The 20,003-nt window shown below is 44.4% G+C and overlaps 1 protein-coding gene across 3 annotated transcripts in view; it reads right to left on the bottom strand.

The window, feature by feature from the left end:
* Window positions 1–20,003, bottom strand: part of PLEKHH1 (pleckstrin homology, MyTH4 and FERM domain containing H1) — a 93,915-nt gene that overhangs the window by 64,029 nt on the left and 9,883 nt on the right. For all 3 annotated transcript variants that reach the window (XM_034769354.1, XM_034769353.1, XM_034769355.1), the window contains exons 2-4: window positions 18,717–18,884; window positions 6,339–6,401; window positions 1,013–1,162 (exon numbers count right to left, since the gene is read on the bottom strand). In XM_034769354.1, the coding sequence (XP_034625245.1) occupies window positions 1,013–1,162; window positions 6,339–6,401; window positions 18,717–18,842 (339 nt within the window). In that variant the 5' untranslated portion in view covers window positions 18,843–18,884. The remainder of the gene's footprint in view (window positions 1–1,012; window positions 1,163–6,338; window positions 6,402–18,716; window positions 18,885–20,003) is intronic.

Here is a 20,003-nt window from a genome sequence, read left to right as displayed (position 1 = left end):
ATGGAGTCTAGTTCATTAGAAACTAGGGATAGTAAAAATGATCACTCGCTTCATTTTGCACTCTCACAAAGCAAGAGAATAAAGGGTTCACTCAATCATTGGCCCATACAGATACAACAAATAAAAATAAAACTGGTACTTCATAGTTTTAATTGGTCTGTGCAACTCAGTGCCACAGCAGCACATCTAGTTCAGATACTGTTCCTGGGTTTAAACAGTCCTGGATAATTCTATGTCCAAATAATTACTCTTACTTTAATATGCTTAACTACAAATGTTATCAAATCTCATGCTTCATGTCAGGGAGGTAGGATTTCCCCCCTCCCGCCTTGAGTACAGCATTGTAACATTTGCAATGTGTATTACTCTACTTATTTGCCTTCCTCTGAAGCATCAGGTGCCAGCCTCTGCTGGAGATGAGATTTCAGACTTGATTGACCAGTGGTTTGATAAGACCTGGCAAATCCTATGTAATGCATTTTACATGGGCCTTTGAACATCCATCAAATGGTAATGTCCCGAGCTAGGTTCAGATCAGAGACATAATGGTAAGAGACTCAGTATCGTATTACCATACCCCAGAACCACTAAAATCTCTACACTTAAGAATTGAATCATATAGGATTCAACCAGGATGTCAAAGGCTGTTTTCAATCTGAGATGTCCATTCTCCCAGTCTATTCTGAATTTAAACCAGTGATTCCAATAAAACATTTTCACATCCCACTATGAATCCCCATCTGCCCAAACTTAAACAGGGGCAGATTTGATTTTGGTTTTGTCTATTTGGATTCCTGTATGTCTCCTTGAAAGAAGGGAATCTTGCTTTGATCAGAGAACCATCGTACCAAGACTCGGGTCACCCTACCAGCCAGAAGGAGATTGTTTCCCTTCACAGGTTTGATGAAAGCGTATGGATGATGGAGAGATAAACCAAGCTTTGCACCATATGTTACCTACAGTCCCACTCGCCCATGTATGCTACAGATCTCCCAGTGGAAGGTGGCTTTACCTGTTTCTCCAGCTGCGTTTCCAGTCTGCTGATCAGATCATCCTTTCCTTGCACTGTGCCCAGCAGCTCCTGGTATTTTCTGTATAGGGTACTCTCTGATTCGCTGTTTTTCATATTGGCCAATTTCACCTTCTCTTCCATGACTCTGACCTGAAAGATACCCTCATACTTTCATTGTAATGACCATGGGTGGTGGTGGTGGAGTTAATGAAAATTGAATGTGATAGCATGAGTTACTTTAGTGGTAACCACTCTGAATGGGGGCTCATCTTTATGATGGAGGGAAAGAAAGAAAACTCTGATCTTTGAAAAAACACTCTTACAGGCCTAAGGTACTCTGCAATTCATTTTATTTTCAAATGCAGTGTGTTCGGTTCTGACATTGCCACTGGCATCACTGGCGGAGCAAAGGGGACAGGGTGAAAGGCAATGAGAAACAAGAGAAGATACAAGTTTGTATCTGAGCACCTCACAATCTGTGGTAATAGGGAGGCCATATAAATACCCTACATCATATAGAAAGGTAGGGCTCTCTACACTGACTACAGCTAATACTATATTGAATTATTTATCCCCATTAATACCAGATTCAATACTTCAAGATCCTAGTCATCCTCTTCAAAGCCTTTGGGTTGTAACTACACTGGGGATACTTACCAAAAAACTCCCAGTGCTATGATCCCTAGTTTAGACAAAGCTTTGACAGCTTCTGGTGTTTTTGCAACTGTGCAGGTTAAACCTGCTAACTAACACAGTGGTAAAAAGGCTGAAACCCACCAGCCTGGCCTCCCTTTGGGCTCCCCTCTATTCTATGTAGGTTTTTATACCACGCTTATCACTGTAGTATTTGATGGCCTTCTAGTAGTGCATTAAGCCACCTAACATTTGTTGTGTGTGTGTGTGTGTGTGCACTCTCAACCTCTCCCGAGAGGGAGAAGCATGTGCAGTGAAGTGTCTTGGAGTGTTTTAAATATAACTATCTGAAACTATGTGTTTATATTAGAGAAGGCAAGGGCAAAAAAAATGCACCTTGCATTTGGAGTGGAAAGTGGTGAGGTTTGTGATGGTCCCTAGTTCCTGGGGAAGTTCATGAGACAGTCTTAGGCTGGCCACCAGAGAAAGTTCTGTCTCCTGCACAGATGAGCTTTACTCTTGTTAAGAGTTCCATTGTGCCAGTGGAGCAGAGTTGTTGACCGCAGTCTCCATCCTGGAGCTTTAGATGATCCTTTTGGGTATCTTGGGCCTAGGCCATGGAGTGCTTTGAAGATAAGGACAGACCTTGAACTTAATTTGATAGTCTATTGGAAGCCACTTTAGCGAGTGGAGGACAGGTTTGATATGTTCGCCATAGCCTGTGTTGCTGAGAAGACAACACTGCATTCTGCAGTAGCTGGAGTTTCCTAAGTCCGAAGACTTCATGCCCAGGTATTGCTATAAACCATCTAGGAGGTGATTAATATGTGAATAACTGAAGGCCGATCTTTGTCCACCAGGAAGGGAGGGATTTTCTAGCCAAGCGTAGATGGTAAAAATGTTACTTGCAGATGCTACTATGTGAGAGAAATCAGAGTACGCCTAGGCTATGGACTGAACTGACCAATTGTAGGCACATGTCTTCAATGACCAGAGACTGCAGCAGGGCTGCAAGTCCTTCAGAATACTTTCCTCTGCCCACCAGCATCACCTCTTCCTTGCTTGGGTTTAGCTTCAACCAACTGTTATTCATTCAAAAGCTGATCTCATACAAGCACTGGGCTACCTTGGTGGTAGTGGTGTGGTTGTATATGGTAAATGATAAGTATTCTCTGAATACTGCTGGCACTTGAGTCTGTGTCATCTGACCAGTTCACTTAGTGGGTGTATATAGATGTGGAAAAAGATCAGAGAGTAAATTGATCCTTGTGGAACTCCACCAGTAAGGGGAGCAATTTCCTTATCGTTGCTTGTTGGAAGTGACATTGCAGAAAGGGCTCAGACCAGGGGTGGGAAAACTACGACCCGGGGGCCACATCCAGCCCTTCAGATGTGTTAATCCGGCCCTCGAGCTCCCGCCAGAGAGTGGGGTTGGGGGCTTGCCCTGCTCCGCGTGTGCCGTGGCTCCCGGAAGCAGCGGCATGACCCCCCCCCCCCTGTTCCTACGAGTAGGGGCAGCCAGGAGCTCTGCGTGCTGCCCCTGCCCCATGCGCCACCCCCGCAGCTCCCATTGGCCAGGAACTGCAGCCAATGGGAGCTGCAGGAACGGCACCTGCGGACAAGTAGCGCGCAGAGCTGCCTGGCCACCCCTCTGCGTAGGAGCTGGAGGGGGGACATGCTGCTGCTTCTAGGAGCTGCTTGAGGTAAGTGCCACACAGAGCCTGCACTCCTGACCTCCTCCAATGCCCCAACCTCCTACCCCAGCTCTGATCCCCTCCCGCTCTCCGAACCTCTCAGTCCCAGCCCGGAGCACCCTCCTACACACCAAACCCCTCATCTCCAGCCCCACCCCAGAGCCCGTACCACCAGCCAGAGCCCTCACCCCAACCCCCTACCCCAGCCCGGAGCCGCCTCCTGCACCCCGAACTCCTCATTTCCGGCCCCACCCCAGAGTCCGCACCCCCAGCCGGAGGCTCTTACAAAATTGGGGGTTGGGGTATGGGAGGGGTGAGCATTCATGGCCCGCCATACAATTTCCATACCTAGATGTGGCCCTCGGGCCAAAAAGTTTGCCCACACCTGGTTGAGACCATTCTAGCACATTACCCTGGATTTCTACTATCTCTCTCAGGTGAGATGGTAGAATCTCATGGTCAACAATGTCAGATGCTGCGGAGGTCCAGCAGGATGAGAATGGATATCTGTTCCCATCCGTTCCAACACTAGTTCATGTGAACAGGTGGGAATTCTTTTGTATTACAAAGTTTTAGTGCTCTAGGATCCAGCTACCTCTAGAATCTGAATTTTCTTTGCAACCTTCTGAGGCTACTATTACTTTCTTTCCCAAGCCTATTTCCTAATTCCCATTGTTATCATCATCTCACCCTGTGAAGTGTCTGAGTCTAGTTTGTATGGAAGATTCTATAAAGAACTTGTTTTGCTAGATAGTAAAGTTCCTTACCAATGAAAAACTCAACTTAACTCAGCCTGGTAATTATAACACGTAATGATGGACAAATACCCGGTACCGCTATCTTGTCAGTAAGACTTGAGTTGCAAATAATTCTCGAACCAGCTCTTCCCAAATGCCACTCTATCTTGGCAAAGGCTTAGGGCCAGAATGGCAGAGCACTGGCAATTACCAGGTTGCTTCACAGATGCTGCATGAGAGAGCAGCTTACGCTCCATTGGCAGCCCTCACCTCAGACTTGCAGAAACTGTGTTTTGTCCCCTTGTCTGTCTACATTAGATAGAGAGAAGCAAACTGCTTCTCCCTTGCACTGAATCAGAAAAGCAGGTACCCGCCATCCCAGCCAGAAAGCTAACCTCACTGAGTCGGATGTGTTTTCATTAGAGTTCAGGGTGATTATAATAAAATAAAATAAAAAAAAGGGCCCCTCCTGCCTGTCTGATGCCTGAGTGCTGACTGTGCTGGAGGCTCAGAGTGGGGACTGCAGACATGCGGTTTCTTTAATTGAGGATGGCAGCTGTGGGAGCCCACTGAATTAGCAATCCAAACAGCCAGTCTCATTGGGTGAAAGAAAACAAAAGAATCTAAACTCCATGTGGAGCCCTTTCATTTGACAAATGCTGCTTATTCACCCGGAATATACCTGTTTGTGAGAGGGGCAGCTCCACTTCCTAAAGCCGTCGGGTGTAATTAAAGCATTTCTACTGAAAAGCTGCTTCTCTCTGGATATTAATATGGGTGGTGCTGTTGGAAAGGCAGCAACCTTTGGGGCCCGAGTCACTCCCCTGGGTTCTGCTCGTGTATGGCAGTACAGCCTGGGCTGCAGGCCTCTCACTGGTGGAAAGTGTGCTACAGTAAGGGTCGGTCACAGTGGCACACACCACCAACAACCTCCACTCTGCCAGAAGTGCAGAACTGGCTTGTTTTTCCCAGAAAGTGGGAAGAGTCGGCGGGAAGGGTCAGCCTCTATTAGTGGGTTTCCTACAGAGCTGTGGCTGGAATGTAAAACGGTGCTGTCCTGGCAGAACACCTGGAGAGAAGAGGTAAATGCCATCGCTCTGCTGGTTCAGGGGGCACAATCGCCATCTCTGTGTCAGCAAGGCTGAATCAAGGCCATTGCCTTTGAATTAAGTCACAGGTGGTCTAGTGACCTCAACAATAGCCATAGTGACAATCTCTCTGCCTGTCTCTCCCACTGACCTCTGTTACAGTCCCATACGCAATCCTTTCCTACTCCACTGCCCACGCACTTCTGCCCTTATCATCTCAGCATTCAACAATGAGCTGTTCACAGCTAGCAGGAGAGGAACCTCTGATAGCATGGTGTCAGACATTTTGCACGGGGACCAGCTAGTTATTAACCTCGTACGCCACATAATTTTATAGCATGGGGGATGGGATGTTTCTAGTTGAGATGTTGCTTGTTTACATTTAATAGTACACTTGCTATCACGTTGGAAAAACTTCACCAGGGTCAGAGAATCCCACATGAGGGCTAATGGGACTGGAATTTAAGCCATTTTGTTACTTCACTGGAGTGATATGGGGCTCCTGGAAGAGAGGAGATGATGCTCCTGGTGCAATGCAGTCTTCCCTCTTATAACTATGCCAATGCACTCCAATCCTGACCTGTGGCAGCACCTGCTATTCCACTATGAGGCCCCTAAAACAGGAAACAGTGGATACTGATCTCCCTGCAACATGACATAGGTATATAATATCTTGTAATCCCGAGCAATGTCATGGGATTGGGGCCAGGAAATAAGTCAGTCTCATAACAGCACTCCTGTGTATTGCACTGTGTTTTACAGCCTCTATGGTGCTCCAACATTGCGCTTCAATCCTGATCTGCAATAGCCCCCTGCTATTCTGTTTCCGTTATGACATACTGTGTGACTGTTAGTCACTCCATTGGCTTATCTGCCTCCATGCCACAGATCTGTAGGTAAAGGTGCTGCTTCTCTGCAGGATTCTTCAAATGTTTTGGTTGCAGAACTGAAATGCACGTGTCATGTGTTGGGCTTAACTCCTTTAGGGCAACCCTGGAAACTCAGGCAGGAGGGTAGTGGGGCAGGACCAGAAATATTAATTCATTGCTCTGTAATAAGTGTCTCCCTAGGGAAGCTCCATAATGTTGGGTGCTCTCTCTACAGTGGTTTGGAGACTGTTAAGAGTGCAGGCTTGCTGGGTTCATAACAGTGTCAGTGTTGGAGAACCTCTTACCTGTTTCTCTGCATTCTCAGCCCTCTGCTCTGCCTCGATTACTCTCTGCTCCAGCTCCTGCATCTTCACAGCCAGAAAAGAGATTTGACAGTGAGCAGAATCATTATTTTTTTGAATCAGAAGCTGCTGGTTTGACAGGAACTCTGATCTTTGGCATTCATGGGGTTAACTGGACAGCTCTGACCAGGAAACAAAGACCTCTGATCTCCCCCAGCCTACCCTGCCACCCCTTTTGGATTTGCAAGAACTGTTTTCTCATTAGTGAGCTTCATCATTCATTACATGGGTCAAAGGAACATCCCCGGTTCCCGCCTCTGCAATTTATACTTGGTGGGTTGTCTCTGCAAGTAGCCTGGCTATCGCTCATCACTCTTTCCTGTGCTTTCTCCAAATAGTGACTCATTAATAGGGGCAAATAAAACTTAATACAGCCCGAATGGCTCCCAGTAGGCTCCATACGCTATCTAGATCTATATAGGTCGCATAGATACTGTGGTCTAGCTACAAAAACAGCCCCTAATCTTATCAAAGCTACAGGTTAGTGAGCATCTAACATTCCGATTGTACCTTTCATCCCAAAGAATTTAACTAACTGGTCCTTAACTGAAGGAAAGCTCCCAGCGAAGTCAATGGGTGTCTCTGCTTGATTAAAGAGTATGGAATTTAATCCTAAACATACAGGAATTCCTTCACCTTCATTGAAATGCAGCCATAGCTGGAGTGAAACAAACACACTACATAACCGTGTAAAGATAAAATATGAAGTCAACTGTATCCAGTTTAAACTGGAGAGAGCATTTAGTGGCAGAATGCAGTTACCCAAGCTAGAATTTGGTGTAGGGCCTATTTTTGTCAAATATATCTTAGGCTTTGTAAGTGGTCAGAACCTCTGTTGGACAATTCAACCAAGAAGTGGCACCCCAGCAACTGACATACATGCCAGGTGTCCCTACAGGCCCTACTTGTAGCACAAAGTATAGGGTGTTTTCACTCTATTATTCCAAACCACTATAGAACCCCTATGGAGTTAACAGAAAACTATAAACTTGCTATAGACTTTGATAGTGAATTCTATCTAGGGCCCTACCAAATTCATGGTCCATTTTGGTTAATTCCACAGTCATAGGATTTTAAAAATCGTAAATTTAATTATTTCAGCTATTTAAATAGCTGAAATTTCACAGTGGTATAATTGTAGGGGTCCTGATTCAAAAAGGAGTTGTGGGGAGGTTGCAAGGTTATTGTAGGGGGGGCTGCAGTACTGCTACCCTTACTTCTGTGCTGCTGCTGGGGTGGCAGGGCTTTCAGAGCTGGGCAGCTGGAGAGCAGCGGGGCTGGCCGGGAACCCAGCTCTGAAGGCAGAACTGCCACCAGCAGCAGCACAGAAGTAAGGATGGCATGGTATGGTATTGCCACCTTTACTTCTGCGCTGTTGCTGGCAGCGGTTCTGCTTTCAGACCTAGGCTCCCAGCCAACAGCCACAGGTCTCCAGTCACCCAGCTCTGAAGGCAGCTCAGAAGTAAGGGCGGCAGTACTGCAACCCCCCTGCAAGTCCCTTTTGGGTGAGGGCCCTTAATTTGAGAAATGCCGGTCTCCCCGTGAAATCTGTATAGTATAGAGTAAAAGCACACAAAAGACCAGATTTCACTAGGGAGTGCGGGGGTACAACACCAGATTTCACGCTCCATGACGTGTTTTTCATGGCTGTGAATTTGGTAGGGCCCCAATTATACCCCTGCTATAAAATTCTACAAGATTTTTTTTTTTTTAAACTAAGAAAAGAAAAAGCCCAGAAAACCTCACTATCTATTAAATTCTATAACTTTTTTGAATATTTTCTTTAGATCCCTAACTAAAGGTCTGTAAAGATTCTGTTGGTTTCATCCCTTTTAAATTCTACAAGACTCTTCCATAATTTCAATGGCATTTAAAAAAATGTCCCTATTTTTCTCTTCATTTATAGCTCTCAAATGTTGGTAGGTAAGGAGCACAGCACATCCTAACAGCATGCTGTAGCATTGGTTCAGCACTGACTACCGGGTAATTTACTTTTCACTATTGATGCTACATTTCCTCCATTTTGCATTTCAATCAGCTAAGATAGTGAAACCAGAGGGTCAGATTCACATAATTATTAACAGAGGACTCAGTTTATCATTCCCCTGGTGATAGGACAGGAGTAAGGCTTATCAGTGCATATCCCCACCGTAGAGGGGCCCTGTGCCAGGCACAGAGCAGGCTTTGCCACCGCTGTGTTGTCTCTGCAGCAGCCCAAAATGTGTTGGGTGTAAAATGGGATGAGGCATAACCTAGACAAATCTGTATCCCAGTGATTGTGTTCTTCGAAAACCCAGTCAGGGACACAACTTAGGGCAGCCCTCAGGATTGACCTCACCTCGGCCATACCTCCCACCATCCCATCCCTGCCTCATAACCAGTACTTAATTTTCAATGAAAGAGGTGCCAGGGCTCAAGCAATTTTTTTTTTTTTACTTTCATAACTGACTCAACAAGCCCAGAGGAGCTGGGACTCAGCCTTCACAAGTCCTGGCACAAATTAAGCACTCTCGTAACCCTCTAAACAGAAGAGACACAAACTACCTCCACCCCTTCTGTGGCAGCACAGGGATGAATCTGCTCCACAGTATCCTAGAGAGATAAGGTGGGTGAGGTAATAACTTTTATAGGACCAACTTCTGTTGGTGAGAGAGAGAAGCTTTCCAGCTATCACAGAGCTCTTTCTCAGATCTGGGAAATGTACTCAGAGTATTCTAATCAATTTCATTTCCTGATTCCAATGCTCTAGTACAAAGGTGCTGGGTTTAGGTTTTCAGAGATGCTTCAGGGGAAGGTTTACATCTGTTCTCTCCTAAAATGAGTGGATTTTTTATTTCAGGGATGTATTTTTTTACATTCAGTTCTGTAACTCCCATCACTTCTAATAAAACCTTCATTTTGTGCTTGAATCAAGCTTGTCAAATAAAGTTCAGCTCTTATTTCCCTTCCTCAAGTGTCATCCCCAGGGCTTTAGCCTCTTCTATGGCAACATTCAGCACTGTCAAGGACTCCTTCCTTCAGAGCCTGTCTGACTTTGATCCCTCTCAAGCTTTAGCTAGTCTTTCCCCGCCCCCCCCCCCCCCCCCCCCCAAAGTAATATTTGCACACTGACTGACAGGGCCGGCTCCAGCATTTCTGCCGCCCCAAGCAAAAAAAAAAAAAAAAAAAACCTGCCGCGATCGGCGGCGGCAGTTCAGCGGCAGGTCCTTCGCTTCTAGAGGGAATGAGGGACCTGCCGCCCNCCCCCCAAAGAAAAAAAAAAAAAAAAAAAAACCTGCCGCGATCGGCGGCGGCAGTTCAGCGGCAGGTCCTTCGCTTCTAGAGGGAATGAGGGACCTGCCGCCCCCGAATTGCCGCAGGTGCCGCTCCTCTTCCTTGGCCGAACCAAGCACCTGCTTGTTAAGCTGGTGCCTGGAGGCGGCCCTGCTGACTGGATCCTCCTACTGGAGAGAAACACAGAGCTGTAGGATAGGATCCTGGAGAGCCTTTGTGTTCACAGGGCTGTGTTCGAGAGCTTGCTCCATTCCCATAACTTTTCCTGGAGAGTTGAAAACCTGGAGGCCAGAGACAGCACTTAGGAAACACATGGATCTTTCCTTCCCTCTTGCTTTACTACAGCAATGGCATTAGTGGATGCTTTTGCAATATGGCCTACTACTTGACTCAAATATTCCCTGTCCCCTTTTCCAAATATATTCTATGCAGCAGGGGTGAACTGTGAAAGATTCAGTTTATCTAAACTCCCCAAAGCTTGGAGGCTTGTCCCAAACTCTTCGGTTTGCACAGGATGAGATTAAACCCAGACCCTTGGAATCCAGGGTCCAATTATTACAGGGAGCCTGGATAAAGTAATGAGTATGAAGCAGCAGATGGCAGCTCTGTGCACAGCTGTTTGCTGCTGGTCAGCTGCCTCACTTGGGAGAAAAAAAAATCAATAACTCAGGCGTAGAAGACAAAAATCCTTCTAGGAAAGGAGTGGTAGGAGCAAGAGACTGTTCTGAGGAGGCCCCAGTGTTTTGGAGTAGCCTTTTGGTAGTTCTGGGTACTACGATTTAATCTTAATCCACCCTGGGTCTGCAAAAAAATGTTGGAAGCCTCACAAGAACATGTTCTCATATGAAGCTTCCAGTATTTCCTAATATCCTTACTGATGAAGGCATGAGGCAGAAGCAGGTGGTAGCAGATAGTTGTAGTTGAGCACACGTAACACCGACAGACCCTGGTTTTCGGCAGGCGGGATTAAACCTGGCGTCTTTGGAGCTTAGTGCATGAGACTCTACCGTATGAGCTAAAAGCCAACTGGCTGTTAGCTAAGGCCATAGAGCAGACTCATTTTATCTCTCTCTCTCTAAGTGGTTTCAGTGCCACTAGATGGGACAGAACACCAGACCCAAGAGGTGTGTGGGTTACACACAGAACTAAGAATAGGATAGCTGGTGTGACATTGTACTCCATATGCTTTATGGAAATATGCTTATGAATATGATGTAACTAGAATATGCTTTATGCAAAAGGTCTCTTGTAAGGTATCATTACAAAGCTTATAATCTACTGTGTGTGTTCATCCTATTTGTATGCATATATCATTCTTGTATCTGAAGCTAGAAATGTGAAGTATAACTCTGAGGTCCTATTGTAATTATGCAAAGTGTGGCCCATTAATGGTGGTTTAGAATCTTGATGGCTCCCATTGACTAGGACAATTGGTTGTAGATGGTTTATTTACCTGCAAGCCTTCCTGTATATGTGTGGGCCAGCCCGTGGGTAATGAAGAATGAGGTCTCACAGGACATGCAACCATGGCACCGGATACTGGAATCCATCTTAAATCTGGTATTTTTCTATTTAGAAGGATGTGGACCCAGAAAGACAAAAGATTCCCACCTTGTGCCAAAGCTATAAAAAGGGGGGTAGCAGGATGGGGGGGGGGGGGGACAGTCATGAAAAACCCCCTACTTTCCACCTAAGATGTCTGCTGGAAATAACAAGGACTGTACTGGGGAAAGGATTGGGCCCAGACTAGGAAGGAGTCTAGTCTGTGAAAGAAGCTTATTGGAATATCTCTGAGGGTGAGATATTATCTTAGACTTGCGTGTTTTTGCTTTATTTTGCTAGGTGATTTACTTTGTTCTAGCTGTTATTATTTGAAACCACTTAAATCCTACTTTTTATACTTAATAAAATCTTTTTTGTTTATTAATAAACCCAGAGTAAGTGATTAATAGACAGGGGAGCAAACAGTTATGCATATCTCTCTATCAGTGTTATAGAGGGCGGACAATTTATGAGTTTATCCTGTATAAGCTTTATACAGAGTAAAATTGATTTATTTAGGGTTTGGATCGCACCGGGAGCTGGGTGTCTGGGTGCTGGAGGCAGGTGACCTGCTAAGTTGTTTACAGTTAAGTCTGCAGCTTTGGAGGCATGGACCAGATGTGGGTCTGTGTTGCAGCAGACTAGCGTGTCTGACTCAACAAGGCAGGGTTCTAGAGTCCCAAGTTGGCAAGGAAAACGGGCTCAGAGGTAGTCTCAGCACAGCTGGTGACAATCCCAAGGGGGTCTCTGTGACCAAACCTGTCACACGTGGGCTTGCTTTCTCTCTGAAATGATGTGTGACAGGATAAAACGTAAAAGGCAATTAAAGTTAGTGGGAACTGCAGCTAAGCCCAATTTTTCCAAGGGACTATAGGCATCTCAAGCCGATCACCTAAAATTAGTGCCATCTTCTTGAAAATGTTGTCCTAAACACTTCTGGGCCCAAGTGTCCCCATCTGTAAAATGAGAATGATGTTACTCCCTGCCTGACAGAGGCATTGTGAGCCCTAGTTTAATTATTGCAGAGCATATTCAGATCTTCAGATGGAAGGTAGCAGAGAGGGGTATGTGTGCACGTACCCATATTTCAATGATCAAACAGCAAACAAAATTACATACACTAAACTTAATGTTTGGTAGGGGTAGCATAAAATATCACACTAAATTCCCCTCATTTTCAGTGTTCTCAGCCAAGAGAACAAGGTTTTAATGGGCCATGGAGCGTGATTCCTCTCCAGCTTGTAAAGGTAATCCCTCTAGGTGAGAGTGGAATAGTTCAGCAGGGCAATGTTATGGAAGCTTGCCTGGCTACTGCCCATGCTGCCCCTGTTCTGATTCCAGGGCCTATCAGTCCTTGGTAATCTTGGCAGAGAAGTCAACATGGAGGCCATTTAGTGTCAATGGTAGTGGTGGGTCTTGTGATGTGAACATAAGTCCACTAAGACTGGAGATTCACCAATACATTTGTCATACAGTAGGCCACTGCACAGCCACCACCAAATGGTAATAGCTTCTGACAGCTACCAGTATAGGCTACATGCAAACTAGGGACACTTTAAATTTGCAATAAAATCAATGCTGGACGACCACTGTGTTGGAGTCAGTGGAGGAAATTACTTTATGCCCTCACTGTTACCTGCAAGATGGGCATTTCTGTGACTTTTCCCCCTTGCCTGTATTGCTTAATTTTATGGAAACATCCCCCACCTTATGATTCAAATGAGCATGGAGTTGACAGCTCAAAATGCACACATGCTCTCTTGCTGGGTGTACCTTTGGGAATCCGTCATCCTGGACTTGGGTCTTTACCCGATGCTGTTGACTATCCTAGGTATATAACCATCTATTAATTCCTGCAGGAATAACTCTTCCTGCTGTGATACCATTATCTCCCACAAGATAAACAGGACTGGACCAGATCAGGACTTTGAGGAGAGACTTCCAAGAAACTTCCTGAAAAAATCATGAGTTATTGGCTTCTCTTCCCTCTGAAGTGATATTAAGCCAATACCCCAGCATCATGCTAGCTGGCTTAGTACTGCTCTAACTGGTCACTTTTGAAGGATATAAAATTGAGGTCATGACCACTTGTGGTCACTAAAGATTCCACAGCACTTTCTGTAAGATTGAGGTGATCAGGCTAAATTTCAGATGAGTTAAATTCTGACGCCCTAACATCCCCTGCAGCTTAAAGTGAACTGATAGTCTTCACTTCCTGTACTAACCTGTTGTGTAGCTTTGCTATGTACTGTAGAACAGCTGCTGTGTCTAACACCTAAGAATCACTTCACCCATCTCTGGTTTCACCTAAGTCACAGGGGCTGCGGTGAGACTTAATATACCCCTCTACCCCTATATAACGCAACCCGATATAACACAAATTTGGATATAATGCAGTGAAGCAGTGCTCCGGGGGGGAAGGGGGGGGGCGCAGGGCTGCACACTCCGGTGGATCAAAGCAAGTTCAATATAACGCGGTACGATTTTTTGGCTCCCGAGGACAGCGTTATATCGAGGTAGGTACTCCTGTTTGTAAGTCTCTTTGACATTCCTAGGGGGATTAATAATACTTAGTATTCATATAGCTTCTTCCATTTTAAGATCTGAAAATACTTCATAATTATATGGATAGGGAAACTAAGTCACATTGATTAAGTGACTTGTCCCCAGACACACAGCAAATCAGTGGAATAACCAGGATTAAAAGGCCTCTCTCCCAACTCCATTCCTGTACTTCCACCATTAGCCCATGCTACCTCCTGCATGTGCTACAGAAAGGCAAAAAATTGTCATTCAAAGGTCTCAAAATGAAGCTGAGCCAAAGCCCCATGGCCATATTAAACACGAGCGTATAAGAGGTTTTTTGAAGGATTGCTATAAGATGTATCCCTCTTCCATACAAACAAGTGAGAAGCCATCCAACTGGTCCCTCTAAAGGCTGCATAGGAACCTGCCTGCCAGGTACATGAACAGACCTTTGCTCATATGTTCAGTCAGGCATTCAAAATAAAACCAAGGCTTAAAGTTAATTTGTTGCTCAGCTTTTCTGTGTGTCTTTTCTGAGAGGCCCACAGCTCACTTGTAACCAGGTCATCATGCTGCCATGGCAACAGTATGCCATGTCACTCACCAACAGATGATTATCCCCCTCTGTGTGTGAGAAACCCAGAGAGTGGAAATAAATGCCTGTTACCAAAGACGCACAATCCCTGATGATGTACACATGCTCCTAGAACCCAGCAATCTCTAGCATCTATGGTGGGCTGAAGGGAATGCAGAACTTTCTCATAAAGACATGGTATTTTAGTATCTTTGACATAGTTATTAAGGATTTGATTCTGCAAACACCTACACCTTAGAAACTTTACTCATATAGTTAAGTTTCCATGGGATCAGGCTGTCAATACGTAACCTCACAAGTGCAACTCCACTTCCCCTCTCCAAAACTGCATGGAAAGGACACTGGTTTAAATTGTATTAGCTTTATAAACATTCCTTATGTTACAAACAGCACTGTAGATTACTCAGTCTGAAACCCTTTTTAACATGTAATGTATTTGCATCATAAAATGTAGAGTATTACCAGCCATAAGGGTTCAAAAATCATTAGTCAGATCAGACCCCCCCAAAATATCATTAGATTTGGTTTTTAAGCCAAACTCACTCTTTTTTTATTTGCCTTCTGGTTTCTGAGTCTTTACTGTACACATGGTTCACTTTTTCAAGCTTTTATCCACAGCTATGAGGGCTAAACATTTTTGAAAGCTGAGATTCTCTTGATTTAACAGGCAGGGCTTCATTATTATTTGTATTACCATAGCACTTGGGACCCCCTGTCATGGACCAGGAACACACTGTGCTAGACTGTCCCTGGCCCCAAAAGAGTTTACAATCTAAAGTAAGAAATATCAAATATTACAAGACTTGTGATAAAATTGCTAAAATTGGCAACACTACCTGTTGAGTATTTTCACTTCACTTCGGTTAGATAGCAATGCTAGACTGGTCAGTTTCACTCTGGTTCACTTTCCAGTTCTCTCAGTGCTATAATGTTTAGGTTGAAAAATGCTCTAAAGGGATGGTTGCTTAACTTGTTTCCCTTGGAATAAAATATGGAAATATTTGTATTGTCTTAAATTATGCAATAGCTATTTCTTTTTGGCCATTTTTTTTCTTTTTAAAAATTACAGGTAAAGTTCCAAACTGATGCCAGTACCTTAGGGCTAGATTCTTCACCAGTTAGTTTTGCCATTATTTTCAATGGGAACAAGAGTGGCTTTATATGGCTGAACAAATTCACTAAAGAATCTATATATTTAAGTGTCACTGTTCCGATATCTCCGTAACCATTACATGGATACTCATCAACAACTTGGGGAAAGTCGGGACTTCCAGGAAGTAGGTCTGAGCTGAGTTGCAAGAGACTGTCCACTCAGGGAGATAAGGTATTTGGGAGGGAAAGCTATATGGGAGCTGAGAAAACACTGTTCTAGTCCCTCATCATAGAATCCTAGAGAGGAGTGTCCTTGTCCTGACAGCACTAAGGGTTGGATCACAAACAAATGCACACAATCCAAATACTTTTCTCTATTCATCTATTAAACAGAAGAATGGAAATTGCCAAGGGGTGTCAGTCTGGGATGATGTGATGTGGACACCTATCCACTGAACTGGAGTAAGCATTTGCCTTCTACATCCCCAGCAAACTCATTTCACATAGGCCAGTGGTTCCCAGATGGAGGCTTGTGGACTACTGGTCCTCCTTGTTTTCAACAGCTTATGCACAGTTCAGGGTCTTCATTGTAAAGAAAAGCCTGAAGGATTGTAATAGCAGCTGAAAAGAAGGAGTATGAGCCAGCCACCAGCAAGTGAGGAATGTCCTGGAGAGAAGGGATTGAGGCAGCCAGGCAGTACATTCAGGGGACCCTGGGAAGGAAAGGTACCAGTTGGAAGAGAAACCTGTGTGGTAGAGGAAAAGGAGACAGTCTCAGCAGAGGTACGGATAGAAGTTGGGGGAAGGCAGCAGAGGTGGGGTAGGGGCTGGGGGAAGAGGAAAAACCAGAACAGATAGAGGGAGGAAGAGCTGAAATGAAGAGCAAAAAACAGACAGTAGGATTCTCTCTCCTCAAAAAGAACATTTATTACCTTCAACTAAACAAACAGATGCTCTCCTAATATCCCCTTTCCATGTAAGCAATTGCCAAAGTTGCTACAAGGCTGGTAAGAGACGGTGAATGAGGAGGGAGTGAGTCTGCAGACAGCCTTCCAGTTCAGAGAGATTGGGAACTCCTGACCCAGGCCACCTAACCACCATCAAATGGTGGAGAATCTGTATTCAGCAGGGGACTGTGTACTGTAAAATTTTACTTGGACAAGCAAGTTCACATATGTCCTGAAAACTGACCCTTACTTTGTCCTTCTCGCCTCTCTCCTCCTGATATACCTTAAGTATATGGGGCCTCGCTCTTTGACCTTTCACCAAACCACATCACAAGCCATACAGCTGGTTACAGAGTAACTTGATCACTGAACCAAACTGTTGAGATTAGGGAACAAAGGGCCTATTGCTTTGACTGAAGGGCAGGATTAGCTCCAGAGTCGCTTCCCTTTCAGTAAGGGGCTCCCTGAAGTGGGTGACTATCCCACTGCCCCTGGCCAGGATTTTGTCAAAAGTTCTATGGAGGGGAGAGTCAAACAGGCTTATGGGGGTGTTCATGCTTCAGAAGGAAATTTAATAAACAGCTTCATTAGTTTGATGTGGATTTAGTCTAAGAATTTCCATGGAAAGAAATAAAACTAGGAAATGGCTACACACAGCCTAAGAAATGAGACTTAGATTTCCTTGGTGTCATAAAAGGTGGTCTGGCTGCCTTAATACCAGGCCTACTCTCTGGCTCTATACAGTGCGTAAAGTCTGTTTAGCTGCACTGGCTTTAAAACTGGTTGGAAAGTGTTCCCAGTATAGACAGGCCTCGGAGGAGCTCAGCTCAGAAGCTGCCGTCCCAAAATGAAGTGAGCTGAGAGTTTCTCAGACCTGTATGAAGTGTGGCATGAACAGGACTGGAACATTCTATATCATGTTAGTGCAAATGTAATTAAAGTGAAAGTAAGATTGAAAAAGAAAAAATCCACTACAGGGGCTGAGATAACTGTGCTTTCTGAAGGAATGTAAAAACCAAGGGATCCTAATGTAAAATGGAGCAAAAACTGAGGTAGGTCACAACTATCATCAGGGACAGATTAAAAGCATTAGGATGTCTGCAGCTTGCAGTTACTTAGCTGTGACTGAAGGAAATTGCTACCACCGTACAAATAACTGATTGGCTGAACCCTCTTAAATTGGATTATCATAAACCACATGTTGGATTCAGTGAGGGAATCAAAAGCAAACTATAAGCTGTATTAATACAGGCATGAGGCTAATAAACAGGGGTCCCAGAAAACTGCATGTGGCTGAAAGTACTATTCTTAATTTCTAAAGGTTAATCCTGTGCCTCATGCTTTGTGGGAACCTGTAGAAAGGCAGTTAATAGAGCTACGCTAGCAGAAAATAATTTCACATGAAGAGTTCAAAGAATGAGCTTTGACTTGCAGCCTTCTACAGAACATAAATACACCTGCTGTTACCAGAGCACTTCAGTCTCACTTCCCGGACAGATGTTTTTTTCCCCCTCTTCAAAACACTGATTAATTAAAAAAAATACAGAGAAATCTGAGAAATCTTAGAGAAAAAGAAATCCAGGCCGGTGGGGAGAGGGGTGCGGAGAACTCCTTTTCCCATCCTCCCCAACTTTTTGAGTGAATTTAGTGGACAAGAAAGTGAGGGACAGACAAAACAAAAGTAGTTTAAGACAGAAAGGCGCTATGCAAGCTTCCCTGCACAACGTTGATAGTGCGTCTCAGTCCTGAGTGGCTGGTCCCCTTGATAGTTCTGGCCTGCCCCTCTAAGCTCTTCTAATGGCACCCCAAAGCTCTTCTAATACCAACCCAATCCGGACCTGCAGCATCCTCTGCTATTGTTGGCCCAAGATCCAAATCAACTCTGCTATTGTATCTGTGCCCTGCAGCAGTCAGAGTCCTTCCCTGGATAGAGACTGCCAATTGTGCCAGACAGTGTGGTGGTGTGGACAAACAAGAAGCTGGAATGAGCCTGTCAAACTTCTTTCATTTGTGACCTGAGACAAAAATCTCAACAAAGGTCTCCGGAGGTGAAAAATTAAAATATTAAATTCAAGTGAGCCACCAAGGAGCCTTTGCATCAAATGAGTCTGACGGTATAGTATGTCAGATGCACAGGACCCAATTTCCATTTACACTAATGCCACTTTACACCACGCTGGGAGGCACATCACCATCAGGCTCTTTAACAATACAAAGTGACCATAGTGTAAATGGGAATTAGAGCCAGATGTAGTACAAGTGATGGATTGTTCTTGCTCATTGATTTCACCACTTAGCCCAGTAATAGGAAGGTAGACACATTCTAATACGTAGCTTTGGCCTCACCTTCTCAGCTAGTAACTCTCGGATCTTGCTAGCCTGAAGACGGAATTTGAAGAGCTGGGTTTCCAATGTGAGGCACCGTTTCTGCCAGTCCATGCAGCTGCTATTCTCCATTGCAAGCTCTGCCATGGCAAAGCTCTTTGTCTGCTTAGGCAGATCCTCCAAGATGCTCTAAAAACAAAAAACAAAAAAAACACCACTGAGAAAAGAAAAATACAAACTTTGAAATGGTTGTTCTGGCAGGGCTTTTTTCCTTTAGTTCCTGTCCGAGAGCGTGTAAGTGAGATGCCTTCTCCCAAAGCTTTTGGCTCTAGCCTACAATGTAGGCTGTTGAATAGTGTAGGTTTCCTCCATGCTGTTGTGGTGTGTCCTCTTGAAGCCATCGGACCTTTAACACAAGAACTTCAACACAGCCACTAGGACTAGTGGTCAACATTAACAAAAGATTTGTCTGATAATAATAGTCAATGTTAAGGTTTTTAAACTAAGGGCCGGGGGAAAGCTGACAGGTGTGGAGGAGCACATGGGACAGAGCCATTGCTTAGGGGATGATCTCTATATACTAGTAAGGAGGAGAGGATGGAAAATGATAAAATATGGGTAGGATCGGATGAGAAACAGTCAAATGAAAAAGAGTCCCATTCAATTACATCACATAATGGCAGACAGAGAAAAAGTGACAATTTTTTTAAGTGCTTATACACAAATGCTAGAAGTCTAAAATCTAAGATGGGTAAACCTGAGTGCCTCGTATTAAATGAGAATATTAATATAATAGGCATCACAGACACTTGGTGGAATGAGGATAATCAATGGGACATAGTAATACCAAGGTACAAAATATATTAGAACGACAGAATAGGTCATATTGGTGGGGAAGTTGCATTTTATCTGAAAGAAAGTATAGAGTCAAATGAAGTAAAAATCTTAAATGAACCACACTATACCATGGAATGTCTATGGATAGTAATTCCATAATATAATAATAAAAATATAACAGTAGGGATATATTACCGACCACCTGACCAGGATGGGGATAGCGGCAGTGAAATGCTCAGGGAAATTTGAGAGGCTATAAAAATTTAAAAAAAACCCTCAATAATAATGGGAGATTTTAACTATCCCCATATTGACTGGGTACATGTCACCTCAGGATGGGATGCAGAGATAAAGTTTCTTGACACCTTAAATGACTGCTTCTTGGAGCAGCTAGTCCTGGAACCAACAAGAGGAGAGACAATTCTTGATTTACTCCTAAGTGGAGCACAGGATCTTGTCCAAGAGATTAAT

This window comes from Trachemys scripta, chromosome 4 (genome assembly GCF_013100865.1).
Source record: "Trachemys scripta elegans isolate TJP31775 chromosome 4, CAS_Tse_1.0, whole genome shotgun sequence".
NCBI classification, from domain to species: domain Eukaryota; kingdom Metazoa; phylum Chordata; order Testudines; family Emydidae; genus Trachemys; species Trachemys scripta.
This window is presented reverse-complemented; position numbering and strand designations above follow the sequence as displayed.